This window comes from Planococcus citri, chromosome 5, assembly GCF_950023065.1.
Source record: "Planococcus citri chromosome 5, ihPlaCitr1.1, whole genome shotgun sequence".
Classification (NCBI taxonomy): domain Eukaryota; kingdom Metazoa; phylum Arthropoda; class Insecta; order Hemiptera; family Pseudococcidae; genus Planococcus; species Planococcus citri.
Genome location: NC_088681.1, coordinates 44,592,489 through 44,615,362, shown reverse-complemented (window position 1 = coordinate 44,615,362; position 22,874 = coordinate 44,592,489). Strand labels below are relative to the sequence as shown.

The 22,874-nt window shown below is 33.3% G+C and overlaps 1 protein-coding gene across 6 annotated transcripts in view; it reads right to left on the bottom strand.

The window, feature by feature from the left end:
- Window positions 1-15,023: 15,023 nt before the first annotated feature.
- The window catches only part of LOC135846555 (uncharacterized), a 148,396-nt gene continuing 140,545 nt past the window's right edge, over window positions 15,024-22,874 (bottom strand). For all 6 annotated transcript variants that reach the window (XM_065365720.1, XM_065365723.1, XM_065365724.1 and 3 more), the window contains exon 6: window positions 15,024-15,491. In XM_065365720.1, the coding sequence (XP_065221792.1) occupies window positions 15,323-15,491 (169 nt within the window). In that variant the 3' untranslated portion in view covers window positions 15,024-15,322. The remainder of the gene's footprint in view (window positions 15,492-22,874) is intronic.

The following is a 22,874-nucleotide window of genomic DNA, read 5'->3' as shown; positions in this document are numbered from 1 at the left end:
AGCTAAGAAAAGTCGTATTATCGTAGGTCGTAGAACTGAATTGCATGGCGTGGTCGCTGCTCTAAAATAGACATAATTTATGATTTTTCTCCAAGGTTTATGTCATCGTGTTAATGATGTGTATGTAGTGCACGCTGCTGTGCTATCTCTAATACATGTATGCTTAAGCGACGACAGAGTATTTGGCCGGATTCTCTCGTCATAAACGAAACCATACTGAATATTCACATGGTCTTGTGAGTATACAAAACTACCTTTTTATCATGCTTATTTTTCCGGAACTTGGAACCGTTTCCTTGCATTTTATAAATCATTTGATTGCAAAGCAATATTAGTCTATGTTCCGGGCGGTGTGAGGATAGAGCATTGATCTGGCTGTAGGGGGAATGCGCGAGAAGGATGCTGAGAAAAGATACAAAAACCCATGTATGTATGTACGTACGTACGCATTTCGGCTCGGGATGACGATTTCTCTTTTCTCAGCAGGCATTCTCTCGCATTCTCCCTCTATTTCGTAAGATGTACATTTTCTACCCTGGACTGGCTCGGATATAAATACTCGGACAGTCCAGTGTAAAAATTAGTCTGTGTTTAGAACTTGACGAAATAAACTTCTTTAAAGTACTCTCGTTCTGTTCGCGACTCTTGTCTCCCTTGTTGGCTATTTAGTTAGCCGCCACAAGGAAGTCCGTACGACCATTCAGTTGGTCACAACGGAAGATAGGTTTTCTGCAGCCTGTGCTCGGCCATTCAGTTGACCACCGCACAGAAGTCCGTACGGCCATTTAGTTGGCCACAACGGAGATAGGGACGCAGCCCGCGTACGGCCATTAAGTTAGCCAGGACGCGGAAGCCTGTAAGGCTCTTGAGTGAGCCACAACAGGGACAGGGGTACAAAACATCACGGCCGCGAATACCTACGCGTATAATTTGCGACCCAATAGGTGTATACGTAGGTCCACATCGCTCTCCCCTCCGCGACCTCGTACCAAACCTACATGGCTATCTGCTATATGCACGCTAAAATCAATAGGATAGAGGCGATAGAGCTCATGAGAGAGAACTGAGGGTAAGGTAATAGATAAATAAATAGGTATCAGAAAATAATTCAGTTACTTTCAGCACAGCAGTACAGGGTGCCCAGAAATATCGAGCACCCCTAAAAAAGTTTTCTACTAAAATACTTTGGTTGGTCACAGTGAATGATAATAATGATAGCACATGATTGGTTGTTGGACTGGAGAGATAACATTCCACCAATCATATAATTATGCATCTATTTCACGTTGCCAACCTATATTTTTAATGAAAAACTTTCTTTGGGGTGCTCGATATTTCTGGGCACCCTGTAGTATTATCATGGGTAAGAAAGGGTGAATTCTGATTTACGTATTTGAACATTTTCAATTTCCATTTTCCATCATCATTGTTTGGCGTTCGTTCAAATTCTATAAATGAACGTAAAAATGCTTGTTGTGCTGACGCCCTTTTTTATCGTGCAAAAAATATTTTCCTTTATTTTTATAGATAGCAGTAGGTACTGATGCTACTTTTCTGATTATTTTAAGACATTTTTGTACCATTTTGAAACATATTCCTCAAAATTTCGACATTATTTTGTAACTTTCAACTACTTTTGTACCAAATTTGTCAACTTTTTATCCATTTTCACTTTTTTTGGTACTTATTTTGAGAAATTATTGTAATGTTTTGAATGATCTAAGTATAGGTATCGTTTGTATGTACATATCAATTTTTACAAAATTATTTTCAGTTTGCTCAATTCTTCGTTTCCAACTTTTTACTTACATTTTCTTATCCAGATTTAAAAGTCTGACAAATGCGACTCTCAAAAACTTGAAAAAAATTTTCAATTACCTATTATTATTGACATTAAGTAGTACCTATCTTTGTGTCAGATTATCAAAAACTCTGAAATTTCTACTTGCTACTACGAAGTAGAATCTCATGATATCAATTAGTCTGACTCGTATATTAAGAACATATTAGGGAAAAAATTAATGAACATTTCAAAAATAGCATTCTGTGCTCAAGATGACTTCTGTTTACTTGAAATTCCAAACGTCGAGTTTCAACTTGAGCAAAGCACATGTTGATTCGAGACTTTTCTTTGATTTTCTTTGATTTTATCAATTTTGTTCACATTTTTTTGTGGGGTTTGAATTATTCTGCGAACTTAAACATTATTTTGTAATTTTTAACAATTTTTTCACCGATACCTATTTGGTACTTTTTCAAGTGTTTATTTTCAGAACTTTTTTTCATTTTCATTGTGGCCAATTTTACTATTTTTCTCTAAGTATGTACCTAATAAGCAATAACACCTTTGAGCCATTTTCTTCATATTTTTTAAATCTAATGTTTGTAGTATTTCACGAATTCCAGCACCATTTTGCAATATTTATTCCCTGATTTGCGAGTATTTTTTTGTCTTGCAAGTTGCATGTCAAACTCTCAAAAATAACCTTCTGACATTTCGTCAAACTTCCAACTTTGAAGTAATTTTCAATATAGGTACATTACAAGGAATTTTCGTTCAAATAATTTTTTAGAATTTTTAGTACAAATTCTTGGTAAATTATCAATAATTTTGGCCAATCACCAGCAATTTTCGGTAAACTACCAGTAATTCTTGGTAAATGACCGGTAATTTTTGAAGAAAAAAAACCGGTAACTTTTGGCGGATTTCCGAAACTTTTTAGCTGGCAATTTTTGGTAAATTCTCGGTAATTTTGGTAAATTTACAGTAATTTTTGGTAGGTTTCCCAAAATTTTTGACCGATAATTTTTGGTAAATTTTCGGTATTTTTTGGTAAATTCTCGGTCATTTTTGGTGAATTCCCGGTAATTTGTGATAAACTTCCAACAATTTCTGATGAACTTCCAATAGTTGTTTTTGGTGAATTTCCAGTATTTTTGGGTAAATCCTCGGTAATTTTGGGCAATTTTTTGGTAAATTTTGGTAGATTTCCTTGTCATTTTTGGAAAATTTGCAGGAATTTTCTGTAAAATTTTCGGTAATTTTTGACGAACTTCCAGTAATTTTTCTAGTATTTTTATGGTAAATTTCCAGTTATTTTGGATAAATTTGGTAATTTTGGGCAAATATTTGGTAAATTTTGGTATGTAGATTTCCTTGTCATTTTTGGTAAATTCGCAGTAATTTTCTGTAAATTTTCGGTAATTTTTGACAGATTTCCAGTAATTTTTTGGTGAATTTCCAGTTATTTTGGGTAAACTCTCAGTAATTTTGGGCAAGTTTTTGGTAAAGTATAGTGGATTTCTCGTCATTTTTGGTAAATTTTGGTAAATTTTTGGTGTTTTTGGAAAAGTTTTCGGTAAATGGTGAATTTTCATCACTTTTGGTAAATTACCGATAATTTTTGGCAAATTTGTAGTCATTTTTAGTAAAATTCAGGTAATTTTTGGTAAATTACCAGTAATTTTCGGTAAATTACCAGTAATTTTCGGTAAATCACCAGTAAGTTACGGTAAATCACCAGTAATTTTCGGTAAATTACTAGTGATTTTTGGTACATTACCCGTAATTTTTGGTAAATTACCAGTCATTTTTGATAAATTACCAGTCATTTTTGGTAAACTACCAGTAACTTTTGGGAAATTACCATGGGCAAGTTTTTGGTAAAGTTTTGCGGATTTCCCGTTATTTTTGGTAAATTTTCAGTGAATGTTGGTAAACTTTTGGTAATTTTGGAAAAATTTCCAGTAAATTTGGGTAAATTTCTGTCATTTTTGGTAAATTACCAATAATTTTTGGCAAATTTATAGTCATTTTTAGTAAGTTTTAGGTAATTGTTGGTAAATTACCAGTCATTGTTGGTAATTACCAGTAATTGTTATTAAATTACCGGAAATTGTTGGTAAATTACCGGTAGTTGTTGGTGGATTACCGGTAATTGTTGGTAAATTACCGATAATTGTTGGTAAATTACTGGTAATTGTTGGTAAATTACTGGTAATTGTTGGTAAATTACCAGTAATATTCGGTAAATTACCATGGGTAAGTTTTTGGTAAAGTTTTGCGGATTTCCCGTTATTTTTGGTAAATTTTCAGTAAATTTTTGGTAAACTTTTCGTAATTTTGGAAACATTTTTGGTGAATTTGGATGAATTTCTGTCATTTTTGGTAAATTACCAATAATTTTTGGCAAATTTATAGTCATTTTTAGGAAGTTTCAGGTAATTTTTGGTAAATCACCATGGATTTTTGGTAAATTACCAGTAATTGTTGGTAAATTATTTTATTTGAGAAAATTCAAGAATGGGTTTAAAAAGTTTAAAATTAAGTAGTTGTAAATTTTCGGACTTCCCCCCTCACCCCTCAATTTTTCTTCGCCCAGTTTACTTTCAGCGCATAACTGTTGGAAAAACTTGAAAATTACAGACCAGCTTTTTGATCAGGTACCTCTACCTACTTCATCAATAGAAAATCGAACGAGAAGGTTTTTTCAAAAATATAATATCCTGTCTCCCCTTTCCCGAACTGAAGATGTATTGAGGACTAGAATTTCTACTGCATATTTTTCGATGACTCATCGACTCGAATTTCTATATACTCTCAAGTCTTTTGTAGGTACTTAATCTTGAGAATTTGTATGAATCTACACTTCTACAGGTTGTTTTGTTTCGCATAGATATATCATGTTATGTAATATCCTAATTTAGGAGAATTTTCCCCGTGAGAATTTTGACTGAGATTATCGCATGTTCAATGTGCCCTGCCCAGTCTACTACAATTCCAGTATATTTTCTACAAAAAAAAATTGTAAATTTAACGTATACTGTTACGAAGAGAATTTACAAAAAAAATACCGTTATCGACTTTGGCAATAACTAGACAAAATTAGCTTATGTAGGGAAAAAATTTATTGAAATTGCTGAGGCAACAAAACAAAACTGGAGCTCGCATCGCATGATTTAACGGTACATCGTGCATACGAGTATGGAAGGGAAAAAAATCGTATTTGGCAATAGAGAAAATAAACCACTGTTGATTATTATTCATTTTTCGGCCTGATTAACAACATCGAATTAATAATACGCGAATAATCGTTCCATATCTCGTTGATAAGAGCTATTGTGTTAATTTTCGTTAGATCTTTTTGTATTAAATTTTTTGTAGATTATTATGCTCAAATTGAATTAAAAAAACGTAAAATCAAAGCTCGGATTGTGTTAATTTCGTTTTTCCGAGGAGAACTTGAGACTTGAATTGTGCTACTTAATATTGTTGTTTTGAGAAAAAGTTCAAAAGGTAAATTTTATTGATCGAATTATATGGTGAATCAACACAGAATCAAATTGTGATTATCTACGAGTCAAATTGTGATTATCTACGAATCAATCCAACAGATCACTGGATCAATTTTGGTTATTATCATCCTCGCAAAAGGTTCGAGATCCTCTGAATATTTAAGGGGATAGTTGTCATTTGCTATTCGAGGGAAGTTTGGTTGATTGTTGCTGTCTAAAGATTGGTGATTGATTTCGTTTCGAGGATTGTTTGAAGATTGGTAATCGGTTAAATTCAAAGATCGTTGGTTCAAAGGTCCAGATCCCCCCTACAACTTGGCGCCCAACTACGTTGAATCCTGTCCTGAATCAAAGGGTCCAATTTATACAGAAGTTGTTATCTAGTTGTTCAATCCAGTCCAGATCGAATCAAAGGGTCCAATTTATACAGAAGTCGTTATCTAGTTGTTCAATCCATTCCAGATCAAAGGGTCCATTTTTCCTGTGACAACTCAAGATGTCTGCTCAACATTTAATCCAGGTAGAATGATTTTACGTACATCATCGAATTCGTGAATTTTGAGAGAAAGTAGATTGGAAAATTCTGTGTTCATGTGTAACTTTACTATTTACTGATTTTTGTCCCAAATTTTTATTTTATTTACAATTTTGAAATTCATTTTGGTCCCAAATTTCAAATTTTATTTACGTTTTCGAGACTTATTTTGTACCAAATTTAATGGTATTTACTTCGCGATATATATTTTCGTCCCAAAATTTCAAACTTATTCACATTTTCGTTACTTATTGTTTCCCAACTTTGAATCAGTGTCCTTTAATTGAAATACGTAAATTGAGTTATTTATGACCGAAAAAACCCCCTCCACTTCGTGGATTTATGGGTTACAGAAAACTGAGTTAGTTGAGTTATTGAAAGCATATCAATTTAAGACTGAAAATAACGTTGAAAATTTACGAAAACGTGTTCGTGATTTTGTTGTTCTTTTTTCAAAAGAAGGCTTGAAATTAGAGAAAATTTATAAAAAATACTTAAAGTCAGGGAAAAACGCAGAATTTTACAAACAAATTTCGGATTATTTGAGTGGGAAAAAACAAAAATATAAACAAGGGAATTATTGGGATATTTTTGAAAAAAATTCAGATACAGAAAGAGCAGCTCTCCTTTTGGAACAAGAAGAAGACGAACAAAACGACAACTTACTTGACCTTGACATTAACGAAAGCAAAGAACGAGAAAAAGAAATACGTTTGGCTCGCATCCAAATATTAACTAAATTTTTGAACTTTCTTGAGAACCATAGAAGAGATATGACGAGCCCAAAACTACCCTCACCACCAACCCCATCTTTTTCTGGAAACAAACATGAAGATATTACTCGGTTTTTCAAACAATTTGAAGCGATTGCGACTTATTATAAATGGGAGGAGGACAAGGTCAAAATGACATGGCTTGAATTCTACCTTAAAGATGACGCACTTGATTTATTTCATCACGCAAAAACCACTCAAAACACGTATGATTTGATGAAAATATTTTTAACTACTCGTTATACTCCAAACGTGCAACAGATAAAAAATAAAATAAAAAAATTGCGTTATCAGAGTGGTAATGACATTGATAGCCACATCGAAACAGTGAAAAAATTGCTGAAAAAAATCAAACCTAATATTACTGAGGAACGACTATGTAAAAAGATTAAAAAAACGTTATCCGCGACTCTCGTTGAAAAAATTGGCTTATTTGACAATACAACAGAACAAAAATTGAGGCAGAACATTGCGAACTATGAGGAAACCCTGTACATTCGTGACCAAATAAATGATAAAGATACAAAAGCTACTCTTGACAAAATTGCAAAGGAAAATCAGGAAGAACCAAAGAACATTTTTGCTGTACAAAATCAACCGCAAAATAATTTCAGACCACGACAAAATAATCGGAACTTCAACAATTTTAATAATAACCAAAATAACAATAGAAATCAAAATTCAGAAAATCGACCCCAATGTTTTGGATGTGGAAAAACGGGTCACATTAGACGTAACTGCTGGTATAACAATCAAAATAATAATCAAAATTTTCAAGCTCCAGGAAATCAAAATTTGGGAAATTTTGGGTACAACAATAATGGAAATTTGGGTCAAAATTTTCAAAATAATAATTCCACCCCAAAATGCTATTTTTGTGGAAAATTTGGCCACTACGCGAATAATTGTTGGTATAAAAATGGAAATGGTGGAAATCCAGGTCAAAATGCTCAAGGAAATATTTCCGCCCCAAAATGCAATTTTTGCGGAAAATTTGGTCACTTTGTGAACAATTGTTGGTATAAAAATGGAAACGATGGTAATTTGGGTCAAAATGTTCAAGGTAATGGTAATCCAGGAAATAGAAGAGGTTTCCGAAATAATCAGGGTAACTATTATGGTCAAGGACCACAAAACACTGAAAGTAACCTGCAAAGCAATAACTCAAAACACACGAATGATGAAAAATCATCAGAAACACAAAAAAACAATTAGATAGGGGTACCGTTTTCACGGCAACAAACGGAGATGGGGAAGAGGTAGGGCAGGAAAATTTTTCTGAAATTGTTAATATTGTAAATAAAATAATAAAAAATAACCCTTCCTCTAAAACCTCCGACTATCAGATTGTCAATACAACTGGTACCCCTTCACTCAAAATCCCGATTATGTTAAAAATAGCAAACAAAAAACTTAATGCGATAATTGACACCGGATCATTTATCACATGTATAAATGAGAAATTCGTGCTGAATTATTTACAAATAAATGATACGACAATGCGAGCAGGTGGTATGTGTGGAGAACCATGTATGATAACAGGGAAAACAATAGGAAATTTCTCATATTTAGGGAAAAACTTCAACTTTGAAGCTGAAGTTGTTAGGGGTTTAGCATCGGATTTATTATTGGGATTAGATTTTTTGAAAAAGGAAGAGTCAATAATAGATTTGCGTAACGATATTTTGGAATTTGGAAAAGGGGATAATTTAGTAAAAACAAAAATAAATGTTTATGGGAATTTACAGAATATCAACGCATGCTACGACTTTGTCACTTTGAATGAAAATTGTTACATAAAAGCAAAAAAATCAAAAGATATTACGATAGATGTTTCAAATAAATTCACAGGGAAAACTGAAATTGAAAATTTGGAATATTTTGGATGGAAAACTGGAGTAACAGTCCAACAAATAAATAATTGTAAAAATTTGGTCACACTAAAACTAAAAAATCACACAAACAGAATTCAAAAAATTTACAAAAATCAACGAATTTGCAAAATAAAAAATTTTGACGAAAAAGCAATAATCAACAATTCAAGCAAAATCCAGTATGAAGAAACAAATGAAAAATTAACCGATAAAGAGGGAGTTGAATTAATCGTTAATCCAAACCTTCCAATTGATAAATTGAAAAAAGTTAAAGGTGTATTGAAAAAACACTTTCACCTCTTCACTTCAGATCCGCTCAGTGTTGGTGTTGCAAACATTGAACCGTACAAAATTACGTTGCTAGATAATACCCCTGTCGCATCGCGCGGATATAAACTGTCACCCTACGAAAGAAGAGAAATGAAAAAGTTGATTGAGAAATTACTCGAAGCAAAAATTTTACGCCGAAGTTCTTCACCATACGCAACACCTTGTTTCTTAAAACAAAAAGATGACTGTAATTTTCGATTTTTGTGCAACTTTATTAAATTAAATGAAAAAATCTCAAATGATAGAAATGCAGTCTCCAGAACCGACAACATTTTTATGGCACTCCAGGGTAATAAATGGTTCACCACCCTCGACGCGAATCAGGGATTTTTCCAGATCCCAATTTGCGAAGGGGACAAATATATCACTGCAATAATATTTGAAAATGAACTTTTTGAGTTCAACGTCTTACCTCAAGGCCTAAAAGTTTCTCCGGCAGCCTTCAGCAAGGCGATTTATAAAACGTTTTCGGATATTATGTACGAAAAAGTCGTCGCGTACATGGATGACATCTGTACTTTTGGCAAAACATTTGAAGAAGCACTAGAAAATTTAAAACTAATTTTGGAACGATTATCAATCCTAAACTTGAAACTAAAAACAAAAAAATGCAAATTCATGTTCAATGAAACGAAACTATTGGGCCATAAAATTGACGGAAAAAATATATATACCCTTGAGAAAAATATTGAAAAAATTAAAAAATTTCCAATCCCAAAAAACGTTAAAAAAGTGCGCAGTTTTCTTGGCCTCACTGGCTATTACAGGAAATTTATAAAAAATTATGCAAACATCGCAGCACCCCTAACAAATGAGACAAAAGGTAATCCCAAGGAAAATAACCCAGTTACATGGAATGACACTCTAAACGATTGCTTTGAAAAATTAAAAAAGTTATTGACTGTTGAACCAGTACTTGCAATCTATAAAGAAGGTCGAAAAACATTTCTTGAGATTGATGGTTCAAGCATTGCTGTAGGGGCTGTATTGAGCCAAATCAACGAAGACAATGAGAAACATCCGATAGCATTCTTCTCAAAAAAATTGTTACCACGCCAAAGCACATATTGTGCGTACGACCTCGAGCTAACTGCATTAGTCGAGGCTGTAACGCATTTTCGGGAATACTTATATGGTCAGCGTTTTACTGTGCTAACCGACCATGTAGCATTAACGCATTTTCGCAATGCAAAACAGCCAAATGCCCGACTCGCGAGAATGGTTGAAAAATTGAGCGATTATGATTTTGAGATTAAGTATATAAAAGGGGCTCAAAATATCGTTCCTGACACTCTATCACGTACGATTATAAATGTTACAACTCGCCAACAAACAAGAAAGTTGAAAACTGAAAATAATGAGGAAATTGTGAAAAATGATAACAGAAGTGAAAATCTTGAACAAATTGATGAAACGAAACCCCAAAATGATGAAAAACTAGGAAAAATTAAACAATCACGTAAAGTAAAGAAGATTATTGAGAATGGTGAAAATGAGAAATGTGATGAAAACCCAAATAATGAGGGAAAAAATGGGGAAAATGAAGGAAAGGAAAAATGTGAGGAAGGTACAAGTGAGACAACAAGTGAAACAGAAGAAGGGACTACAACCTTGGAAAATTTGTCTGAGAATAATGACTTCAAAAAACCAAATGAGGAAAATGAAAATGAGGAATTAGGAAAAAATGTTGATAGTTTGAATCTTGAAAATGCACAAAAACAAGACAAATTTTGTAATGAGATAATTCTTGCAAAGTCAGGTTGGCTGAAAGGAGGAAAAAAATATGTTGACAAAATAAAAAAATGGGCAAAAAGTTACGTGGTTGAAGGGAAAATTCTAAAATTTAATTTAAGGGCAAAAGAAGGTTTAAGGAAATTACCGGTTATTCCCAAAAATTTACGACAAGAAATAATGACACAATTTCACGACAAAGCTTTAGGGGGAGGACATTTTGGGAGATACAAAACATTGGAAAAAATAAAGCAATATTATTTTTGGCCTGGTATACGAAAAGATGTGGGAACTTATGTAAAAAACTGTGAGAGATGTCAAAAAACACAAATTGTCAAAGGGAAAACATTTGGCCTCCTAAACCCAATACCTGTTGACGATCCCTCCCCTCTTGCCCACCTAGAACTTGATTTCGTGGGAAAACTTCCAGAAAGCTCAGGGAAAAATTACATATTAGTTGGATCGTGCAGAAGCACCAGATACTCATTTGCAAAAGCCACAAAAGCAGCTGATGCAGATTCAGTTATTGAACTTTTACACGAAATCATGACAACGTTTGGATTACCGAAAAAAATAACGACAGATAGGGGTACGCATTTTGTTAATAAAAAATTACAAGATGAATGTCGGCTTTTAGGAATAAAACTGTATCACTCTACCACCTACTCACCTCAAACTCAAGGTGGAGTAGAACGATTTAACCAGACTTTAAAACACACACTCACAAAATACATCCATGAAAACCCAAATCTTTGGTCAAAATACTTACCATACCTAATTTTTACATACAATATAAGCCCAATGGAAACCTTGAAAGGTCTAAGCCCGTATTTTCTTATGTTTGGGAAGCACGCCACCCTACCAATTCAAAATAAAATACACCCCCAGGGTGAACAAATTGATAGAACAGGCCAACTTCTCAGATTACAAGAATTACGCGACAAAGTACCAAAATGGATTGACGAAAAAAATACTCGATCAAAAGAATTTTATGATGAAAATCGGAAAAATTTAGATATAAAACCAGGCGAAAAGGTCTTAATCAATAATCCGAGAAAAAACAAAGATGGAGTTTTTGTAGACACATTTCTGGGACCATATACAGTAAAAAATAAAATTTCTGATCAGACTTACGTAATTGAACAAACCATACGTGGAAAACAAAAAGATGAAAAAGTTCATGTCAGGCGACTCAAAATTTTCAACGAAAATACAACTCCGTTATAAATTAACTTTTGTTCCGCATCTGTAATACAGTTTTTCTTTTTAGGAATTACTAAACTCTTGGTGTACTTGTAGACTATTCAACCATATACCATCAAAAAGTGGAAGTGTCCCGCATCATCCGAGGTGTTTTAGGGAACAATTAATAAGAATGAAGGAAAATCTACGCAAACAATCTTATGCAGAAAATTTACTCGAATCGTCTAAACTACACTAAGGTAACGTAATATAACATAAATGAAATCATTCTTTTAACCTTACGACAACATTGTTCGAAACAATGAGGAAAATTCCCCATTCTGATTTGGCGATTAGATTAGGGAATATGATGAGGGTTGTGCGCCAACACTGCCCAAATCTCAAAAAAATTATTGAACAAACAATAATAACTATTCACGTAATATTATGAGAATAATTTTAAAAAATGTTGAGAGAAATTGGTGTAGAGTAGAGAAAAAAACAAAAAATCTCAATTACGTATTTCAATAATCAAAAATTTGACCCTAAATAAAGACGTTATTTCAGTAATATTGATAGGTTTCATTGCATATACGATATACCTGCACTTCCTAATTAAATTTAAATATACATTAGAAATCCGAAATCCTAAACCAATGAGAGAAACCAGCCTCTAAGATTAGTATAAATAAAAATGTTTGTATTGTAATATGTTTAAATTTATTTTTATTCTTATTTGTATTGAAAAACCATATTTTATATTATTGTAGAAAAACGAGAAATGGAAGATGATAAAGTTAGTTACAACAATAAAAAAAAAAAATAATAATAAATAAATAAATACTTAAATAAAATAAAATAAAATATAAAATTTCTACATAAGCTCGAGGTCGAGCTTATCTGAAAAGGGGGGGAATTTGTTACGAAGAGAATTTACAAAAAAAATACCGTTATCGACTTTGGCAATAACTAGACAAAATTAGCTTATGTAGGGAAAAAATTTATTGAAATTGCTGAGGCAACAAAACAAAACTGGAGCTCGCATCGCATGATTTAACGGTACATCGTGCATACGAGTATGGAAGGGAAAAAAATCGTATTTGGCAATAGAGAAAATAAACCACTGTTGATTATTATTCATTTTTCGGCCTGATTAACAACATCGAATTAATAATACGCGAATAATCGTTCCATATCTCGTTGATAAGAGCTATTGTGTTAATTTTCGTTAGATCTTTTTGTATTAAATTTTTCGTAGATTATTATGCTCAAATTGAATTAAAAAAACGTAAAATCAAAGCTCGGATTGTGTTAATTTCGTTTTTCCGAGGAGAACTTGAGACTTGAATTGTGCTACTTAATATTGTTGTTTTGAGAAAAAGTTCAAAAGGTAAATTTTATTGATCGAATTATATGGTGAATCAACACAGAATCAAATTGTGATTATCTACGAGTCAAATTGTGATTATCTACGAATCAATCCAACAGATCACTGGATCAATTTTGGTTATTATCATCCTCGCAAAAGGTTCGAGATCCTCTGAATATTTAAGGGGATAGTTGTCATTTGCTATTCGAGGGAAGTTTGGTTGATTGTTGCTGTCTAAAGATTGGTGATTGATTTCGTTTCGAGGATTGTTTGAAGATTGGTAATCGGTTAAATTCAAAGATCGTTGGTTCAAAGGTCCAGATCCCCCCTTACAATACCTACTTACCTAGCTCTATTTGGGAATTTAAAATTTATTATGGCGGTGAATACAAAAAAGAAATGTAACCTTCTCGCATATTCATCTGCAGCATAAAGCTGGATAAACGTATGGGTACTACATTTTGACCAAGTGAATCATCATCGTCTTGTAAACGAATCATGTTAATGTTGATACATGGTCGAGATGTGGATACGAGATGAGTGGTACGGATACGGAAGATATCTTTCTCTCGATGTGTATTCCGATCATTAAGACTATAGTACGAGCATAAGGTGAGGACGGTGGCGATGGAGGTGATAGAGGTAGATCCGCAGACTGAGAGTGAGAGGCAGCAACAATATGAAGTGAACATTATTACATCTTGTGTTTATTTTTGGAACGAAAAAGCATGTGTAGCCGCGAGGAGAAGTGGATGGATAGGAGAGGCGTGCTGGGTGGACAAATAATGCGAAAATACCGGTAAATAGACGCGATAGGTAATTAAAGAGTCCGAGATACGAATATATTATATAATATAGTAGGTATATTGCACTATATGATGAAGACCATGGAGAAGGCATGCGAGACGTGAAGGTATACCTTTTCTGGACTTATGTACATGATGTGTATGGAGATGAAGGAACGAGGAAGACTAGCTAAAGATATCAAGAAGAAATGAAGGAGAGAAGAGAGCGAGATCACAACATTCGCAATAATTATTCGGCAACAGCAACGACATCAACGACGAATGTACAACCTTGTGCGTGGTTGGTGAACCGAAAAGAAGGACCTGCGTCAATCCACGTGCAGTTTTCACCGTGTGTCCGTGGTAATAACCTCGTGGCATTGGTCGAAGAAGAAACTGACAAAATTACTCAATAATTATCATCACTTGGTTACTATTAAAATTACTACCTGCGATGTGTGCTGTGTATGCGTGTAATAGTACGTACTATACGTACGTTTTATCGGATCGAGAAGGAGAATGTGTGTGAGATAGAAAGAGAAAGAGGTACACGTATTAAATTGGGTATGGGTATACAGTTGAGGAGGCGCAGGCGGCAACGAGTATCATTTTTCCAATGTGTGCGAGTGCGAGGTCAGAGATGAGTAACGAAAGCTAACCACGTATAAACGATAATCTTCGTGGAAGAATTTTTTTCCCTTTTCCGAGCATGTTGATTTAATTTACATATAAACTACGCCCGACCTCCGTGTAGAGGAAGAAGAGTGTCATGTATGTGTGATAAGTGTTCCTTTACTTACCTACGTAGACGTACACACGTCTTGCCTGGTAATAATGTGCGACTTTGCATCAGAAATTTTCTAGAGAGGAAGGTTAGTTCGATGAGGAAATTGACCGACACGATAGGTGACATTTTTCGTACCACGGTGTGAAACGATCGTTGCTGTAGACGTTGAAGAGTTGTTTTTCTTATATTCTTCGTGTGCTCGACTGCTCGTCTATACGTTTGTTTATAATTAGTCGATGATGGATGGTTCTTGATTTATTGACGTTTGTATATGGTACGTAAATCAATCAGTTGATCGGTTGATCGATCATAGAGGTATTGAAAGAAATACCTTAAGTATTAAGGTAAAAAAAAAACAATCATTGAAAAGTCTCAAGACATTTTATTTGCCAATACAAAACACACAGTACAAATTAAATACCTACACATAATAAAATGTTTAAATTACAATTTAGAACAATTTCACGTAATATATTTTCAGCTTATATAGTGGCTATTATATCAACAGCCACACGTCTTAAATGATTAAAAATACACGAGGTACCCTTCCTCCCCCCTCCTCGGTCTTTATAATAACTTTATGTACCTATACTGAATTTTGTTTAGAAAGGCAGGATCATCAGGTGGGTAAAATTAGTCGTGAGTCTTTACTTAATTTTTATCAATTGGTGCTCGACTTCGATCTGGCGTTATACTCGTCGATCACTTTTCTCATAAAACGTCTAGTTTCCATGGTAGTACCACAACATCCTCCTATGTACTTGACACCCATGTCGCACCATTTTTCCACCAGCTGATCAACGGATTCGATATTCTCTGGCGTCTTCCAGCTGGAAATTAGCGAGATATTAGTACAAGGTTAAATTTATGGCTGAATTTTGCATGAATGAAATTTACGTAACGAAGGAATATCATATTATGGATATTTTTTTTTCTTTACATCTATTTTTTTTTTTTTTTTTTACAACTCGTCGATGAAAAATGTGTAATGAACGTGTTTGTGTGGTGTGAATGGTACATCGTCGTTGCATGGTTTGTCATTATCGACATCCGTTCTGGCCCCATAGAACAGGTGGAGTAGGTACTAGTTCTTTAGATTATGCAATTTTCAGACTTCCTCTAGGGATAAATAGCTGGGTATAGTGTGTTTGGTAAATCTCGATCGGTGTCTTTTCATTTAGATTTTTTTAATGGATGAAGGTAGGTAATAAAGTGCTTATTTTGATTTCTGATATCAAAACTCAATTTTTCTTCAGCTAAAATAATTTTTAACGAGCAGTAAAATTCCAAAATTTTGGAAAATTCTCCCTCCTCTTCCCTTTTTTCTTGGAAAAAAAAATGAATTCAAACAGCTAGATGGATCCACGAATCCTCAAGCAATTCTATGATGATGAAAATGAGAAAAAATATCAATCTAAAAAACCATCATTGTAGTGTACTTCGATTAAGATATGAAAAAAAGAATCAAAGGTCCCCGACTCCCGAATTTTATTTCCTGAATGCTACGTTTCCCGGGAGTGAAAAAAAAATTCTACTGGACAAAATAATAGATGCTGAAATCCATTTTCGGCCTTTCCAGGGTTATTTCAAGTTTCCTGAGAAAATTATAATACCGTTGAAAGCTTCAGAATGCTAAAAAAAAATGCATACTTCACTGTCAAAAATATAGGTATTCGAAGGAGTTATACGTACGTTTTTTCGGGATGAAGGAGAAGAGGTGGAGGAGATGGGTGGGGTTGAAGCTCCGAATTTTATTTTGATTGAAATTAGGAACTGATTCAATTTGTTTTCGTACGTAAAAAATCGGATAACCGTAATCATAGATACAGAAGATCCATGCTGGTGTGCACTTCTACACGTTGTCTCAAAAGTCTCATTTTTTTAAAACGATTTTCAGTTCGTAAGCAGTTTCTAATTAATGCTTGAAAAATGGAGAAACCACAAAAAAACATTATGCAGCGTCCAAAGTTTTTTGTTAGACAAATTTTTTGGCAGGGTGACTTTGTGGAAGTCTGAATTACCCATTTTTTCCATCAGAGTGTCCTCAGCTCAAAAGAATTTTATCATTTTCATCTGCGGTCACTTTTTTGGTCTTGCATACCTTTTATTTTTCGAGTAGATGATGCAAAAGGGAGAGTTATCGAACAAAAACTGAAATTATCTCGTGGTTTTAAAAATGGGTTGGGATTTATTGCACATGTTGTTTGTACTTTCAAGAGAACCTTCACAGACCGTCAACTCTGATTCAGCTGAAATTTGGCTCACTGAGAGAACATGTCACTCAGGTCTCAGAATCAAATTTTTCTAGCTGGAGCAATTTTGAAATTGCTGGAGAAATGTAAACTTTTGCCAAAGCCTCGAAATTGGCTGGAAAATGGTGGAAATCAATTTCTGGAGTTCCAGTTTAAGGGATAGACGAAGTTTTGAGTAATTTGTAGCAAAAATTAACGATTTTGGAATTTTATAAGATTTCCAACACGTAAGAAAAATACCTACACTTTTGAGTCAGTCACCTCGAATTTGCGATTCACTTGCCCCGATAAATTCAAAATATCAAACGTACAACGAGATCAAATTTTCGGCCATTGAAGTTGATTACAATGCCTTCTGGGTGGATTTTGAAGTTGCTGGAGAAAAGTCAACTTATACTGAATACTCTAGATCTGCTGAAAGACGTTGGTTATCGATTCCAGAGGTCTATTTTAGGGAGTAGAAGACGTTTCGAGTAATTTGTAGCAAAATGTGTGTTTTTTTTTTAATTTGAGATTTCTAATTCATTAAAAAAAATTCTATTCTTGTCCTAATCGATTCGAAATGTTAATTTATAACAAAATAAAATTTCCAGCTGCTAAAGTTAATTAAGTACGACACTTTTTTTTGGAGCGATTTGACATTGATGAAGAGAAATCAACTTTTGCTGGACGCTTCAGATCGGCGGGAAAATGCATGGTCGCAATCGATTAGAAGGAGGGGTCGACTTCAGGACACAAACCGATTTTCTAACTTTTATATTTTCTATATTAGATAGGTACCTAATTACTATTTTTGCATAAAATTAAACGATAGGTAGGTTACTTTTTCCATTTTCCAAAAATTCTTCAAAAGTCAAAAAATCAATTTCAGCAGTTCAAAATTTAGTCCTGAGGTCTGGGTTGACTGCTCTTTAAATTATTCCATTTCAACTGAATCACATTTGATTATATCCAACTGTCTTGCTTTCCTTCTACCCTTCTTCAAATTTGGAAATGAGAATATGGTCAATGCATACCTACCTAACTTAATTTTTTTGGCTGACATTGGAAACTTTCCTCCTAATCTGCTCAATGATAAATTTAATATCCCATTTGAGATCTACTCATTTCAATAATTACCAAGTTGAACGACACATCCTCTATCTGTATCAAATTACCTGACGATAATATACACGGTCATCGACCAAAGTTATACTATGTGGTAACCTTCTTGTCGTAGATATCTCTTATAGAGATAAGATCACTTAACCTAATATGATTTTTGATTTGATATTCTGTCAAAATTTTTTAAATCGCATCGAATTATCTGTAAGTACAAAAATTTTCCAGGAGTCGTTAACCCAACCATACGTCTTTCCTTTTTTTTTTTTTTTCTATCTACAAAATGTGGTCCTTGTAATGTGTGGTGTTTCAGTGCCCATATTCATTCAACGTAATTCATATAATAGCGATTTCGTCATCAAAATTCCTGAAATTTTCTCCTTCAAGTTGAAGTTCGTCATATGTAGGTCTTTCTATTTTGATTAGGTAGGTACTTATAAAAATTAATACAAATTCCGTAGTTTTCAGAGTTGAAAAATATGGAAAAGAAAATGCCATCATGTTTTTCATCTGCTTGTGTTTTTTTTTCAAAATTTTTGGGGACTTGAAACATGGTTTTTTAAAATTACTGAATTGGACTTTCTTACAGGTAGGTATCATTCTTCGAGCAAAATTTCGTAAAAAATAACCAAAATCAACATTTTTGAAGAATTTTAGGTATTGAAAAAATGTAATTGTTGATTTGAAACAAATAGGTACCTACGTAAAATCTTCTGTTCGAGTAACTACAATCATTGATATTTTTTCAAATTTTTGAATTGATTAACTTTTTGATCGTACAACAGCATTTTTCGACAATTTTCAAACTGCTTACTTTATGTATTATTCCTAGAAAACTTCCAATCAAACAAACTTCCCCTCCTCCCCTCGTTTCTTCATCAATTTCCATGCTGTAAGATACTGTACACTTTTTAATAATCTGCAATATTTATCTATGAATAGCTAAAATTAGAATATTGCAAATCGTTCCAAATAAATTTCCTCCCTTCGTCCAACATTCCTCGCAAAACCATTAAACACATTTATCGAAGATTTTCACCTCGACCTCGAAGAACGCCTACGAACAACGTAGTTCGGCAACCGGATTAACGTGCCATGCCGTCCACTTCGTTGGTATTATTTTTATTCCTAATTTACCCCTCTTTTTTCTCAAATTAACCGATAAAATTGATGTAATTTTCGAACCTATAGCGTTATTATGATCGTTAAACGCGACACGACGAATTACATAGGTACCACGAAGATGCGTGGAAAATGATTATAAATTTTTTAAAAATAGGCGAAAGGACGACCGATATCGTAACGCGCGTATACACATTAAACGTAGGTATAATAAAACATCACGCACTAATTTTATCACTGAAAAACCAGTTTGTCGGATACGATGATCGTTAGTCGATGCGAAAGTGATGTGTGAAGGAAATTCAACCTTTTGGGATGAGTATAGAAAAGTGGATAAGCTTGTTGATTATTTATTCGTGTTTTTTTTTTCTTTTTTGGACGAAGGTACCTACATTACACGAAATTTGTGTAGAGGAAATGATGTACTTAGTGTACATTTTAATCATTTGTTAGTCGTGTGGAATATAAAAGGAAGACTTACTTACCGGGCGAATTCAACGAGTATACTTTGTATATTTTTTTTCAACATAAAGACCGAATAAATTGGTTAAAATGTGGTCATTATAAATAGGTGACCGTTTGTGTATTCAATGTGGCATAAGGACATGGGCATGTAGGGTAACTAATTGAATGTGCGAAATTGAGCCTTGAAATGGAGAACTATACGTTCGGGGGGGGCGAGGTGATTTTAAATTTAGCATGTTGCGAATTTAAGACATTCTATTTTAAATTTTTGAATAAATTATGTACTATATTTAGCCCAGAAATACATAGCAACTTTGTATTATGATGATTGAGGAAAATTCAATTTTTTATAGGGACATGTCCTCTGCATTAATTAAGATCTAGGTCATTTTTCTCATGGAAATAAATGTTCCATGTATGAATGTCTCGTCGTAATTAAATTATACTACATTATTATAAGTAGGTAGAGGTACCTAGCTGATTTCATCGGTTCTGCGAATTGAAAATTTTATATTCTCCACCTTTCCTTTTTTTTTCGCCATTGAATATGGAAATTTTTAAAGAATTTTTCAAAAAATAAATATGAAATTACATTACCTACCTACAAACTATAATTCATTTTTTAAATTTTAAAGACATAATTATGATGAAATTTCTAGTAGAATCCAAAATCACTAATCAAAGGCTATTTTTGGACTCAAAATCCTTCCAAAGTGCTCGAAATAACATTTTATAGAAATTTTGGATTTTCTGATAAAATTGTAACCCATTTTGATAGGTCGCATGACACCTTCTTCAAAAATCCTGAAAACCAATTTTGAGCTGAAAATTTCTCACAAAAATGCTCAAAAAACATTTTTGTTTTGAAGTTTTTGAATTCTTGGAATATTTTGACCTATTTCATTGGTTGTAGGTATGGAAATTTCTTTAACATGCCAAAAAAACATGACCCAATTTTGGGCTCAAAATTCTTCAAGAGCCCGTGGAAAAGTTTTTATAGAAGTTTTGGAATTCTTACTGAAATTTTAACCCATTTCGAAAGGGTCATAATAATAACTAATTTTTTCACCAATATAGAAGATAAGGTCCATTTTTGGGCTCAAAATTCTTTTAAAATGTTCAAAAAACATTTTCGTCGAAATATTAATTTGAATTTTTTGCGAAATTTTGACCCATTTAGATACTTACGTTGCATGACACTTTGTTAAGCATCCCAAAACACCATGACCCAATTTTGGGCTTCAAATACTTTGAAGGGGCTCAAAAAAAAAGATTCGATAAATATTTTGGAATTTTCGCAAAAATTTCAGCAGTTTGATAAATCATTTTTTTCATAAACGCAAAAAATGTTGGGCTGAAAATTCTTCAAACACACTCAAAAAACATTTACGATGAAATATTTGAATTTCTCGCAAAATTATGAACTATGTATTTGGGCAGATCACGTGCCACTTAATTAAAAGTATCAAAAAACCATGACCCAATTCTGGGCTCAAAATTCTTCAAAAGGGCTCAAAAAAGTTTTGGTAAAAATTCTGGATTTTGACATATTTTGCACCGATTCTTGAAATTCTTCATAATTAAGTATGTCTGACGTTTAAAAATTTGTGAAAATTTTATTAATTTCCCAGAGTACCTACCTGTATATTATTTGATGGGAAAAATCACGATAAATTCTTGACATTATGTCAAATTTTTGAAAACTTGGGGAAAATTTTAAATTCCTACGAATTTTTTACATTCACGTCAGAGCAATTAATTTTATATGAGACTTTCCAAATTTCGTCTGACTTTTAAGAACTTATAAAAAAATCACGATTTCACGCGTATGTGTTCGTGAAATTATGACAGACGTTTAAAAACTTTGAAAAAAAATGTAGGTACAATAAAATTTCTCATTTTAATATGATGACATAATGTCAGCGTTTATGGTATTTTATCTGACTTTTAGGAACTTGAAAACAAAAAATTTTGATCCATTTGAAAAGGTCTTGCGACACTTTTTTTAAAATCTCAAAAAAACACGACCCAAATATTAGGCTCAAAATGTCTCAAATGAGCCCAAAAAAAGTTTTGACGGAAATTTTAATTTTTTTACGAACATTTTAACCCATTTTCATAGGTCGCATACAAAACCTTTTTCACAACCTCCAAAATTCAAAATCATGTTTTCTGGGCTCAGAATTCTTCAAAAAAAAAAAAAGCTTCAAAATCATTACATTCTCATCGGAAAATATTTTGAATTTTTCGTAACATTTTAATCTATTTGGACAGGTCACGTGAAACTTTTTCAAAAACCTCAAAGAACAATGATTCAATTTCAGGCTCAAAATTTTTCAAAATACTGAGTTCAAAAAAAGTTTTCATGGATATTTTGGATTTATGTCGAAACTTTAACTCATTTTAATAGGTCGTATGACAGCTTTTTGGCAAACCCCAAATTCAAGACTATTTTTGTGCTCAAAATTCTTCAAAAGAACACAAAAAAAGTTGTGATAGAAATTTTGGATTTTTCAGTCAAAATTTCAACCTATTTCAATAGGTCTCATGTCACTTTTTCAAAAATCCACAAAAAATATAGGACTCAAAATTCTTCTAAAATTCTTTTTAAAAAAACGCTTTTGCCGAAATATTTGAATTTCTAGCGAAATTCTAACCCAATCTAGTTGAACGTAAGACACATTTTTCAAAAATCCCGAAAATCATGAGCTAATTTTGATATCAGAATTTTTCAAATCAAAAGTGCTTAAAGAAAGGTAAAATTTTGAGAGTTGAAAAAAAAATGATGAAAATGAATCGCAAAATCGTTGAAAAATTATAGTATCAAAATCTTGCTCAAATATTAGTATACTTACTTAGGTAGGGTAGGTATACTTAATAAAAAAAAAACGTCGAATCTTTGTAAAAAAAAAAAAAAAATGAACTTGAGATTACAGTCATGATCGATCTCAAAATTAATCTTGATTTTTTTAAAACTATTTTTACCATGTTTTTGCGCTGAAATTTCAAGCAAACTAAAAAAAGTCGTAGCAGTCTGCCGCTACGTAAGAGCCAAATTTTTGTGCCAGAAACATTGAGGGCTCTTGAACTACTCGCACCCTCGCTTCGCTCCTGTGCTTCGCCTGTATTTGGGGGGACGTTGTCCCCCCTGCACCCCCTTGGGCTTCGCCCAATTACCTCCTGCTAATGTCTTTTTCTCGTGTTCTGCGCTTCGCTTGAACTACTCGCACCCTCGCTTCGCTCCTGTGCTTCGCCTGTATTGGGGTATACCCC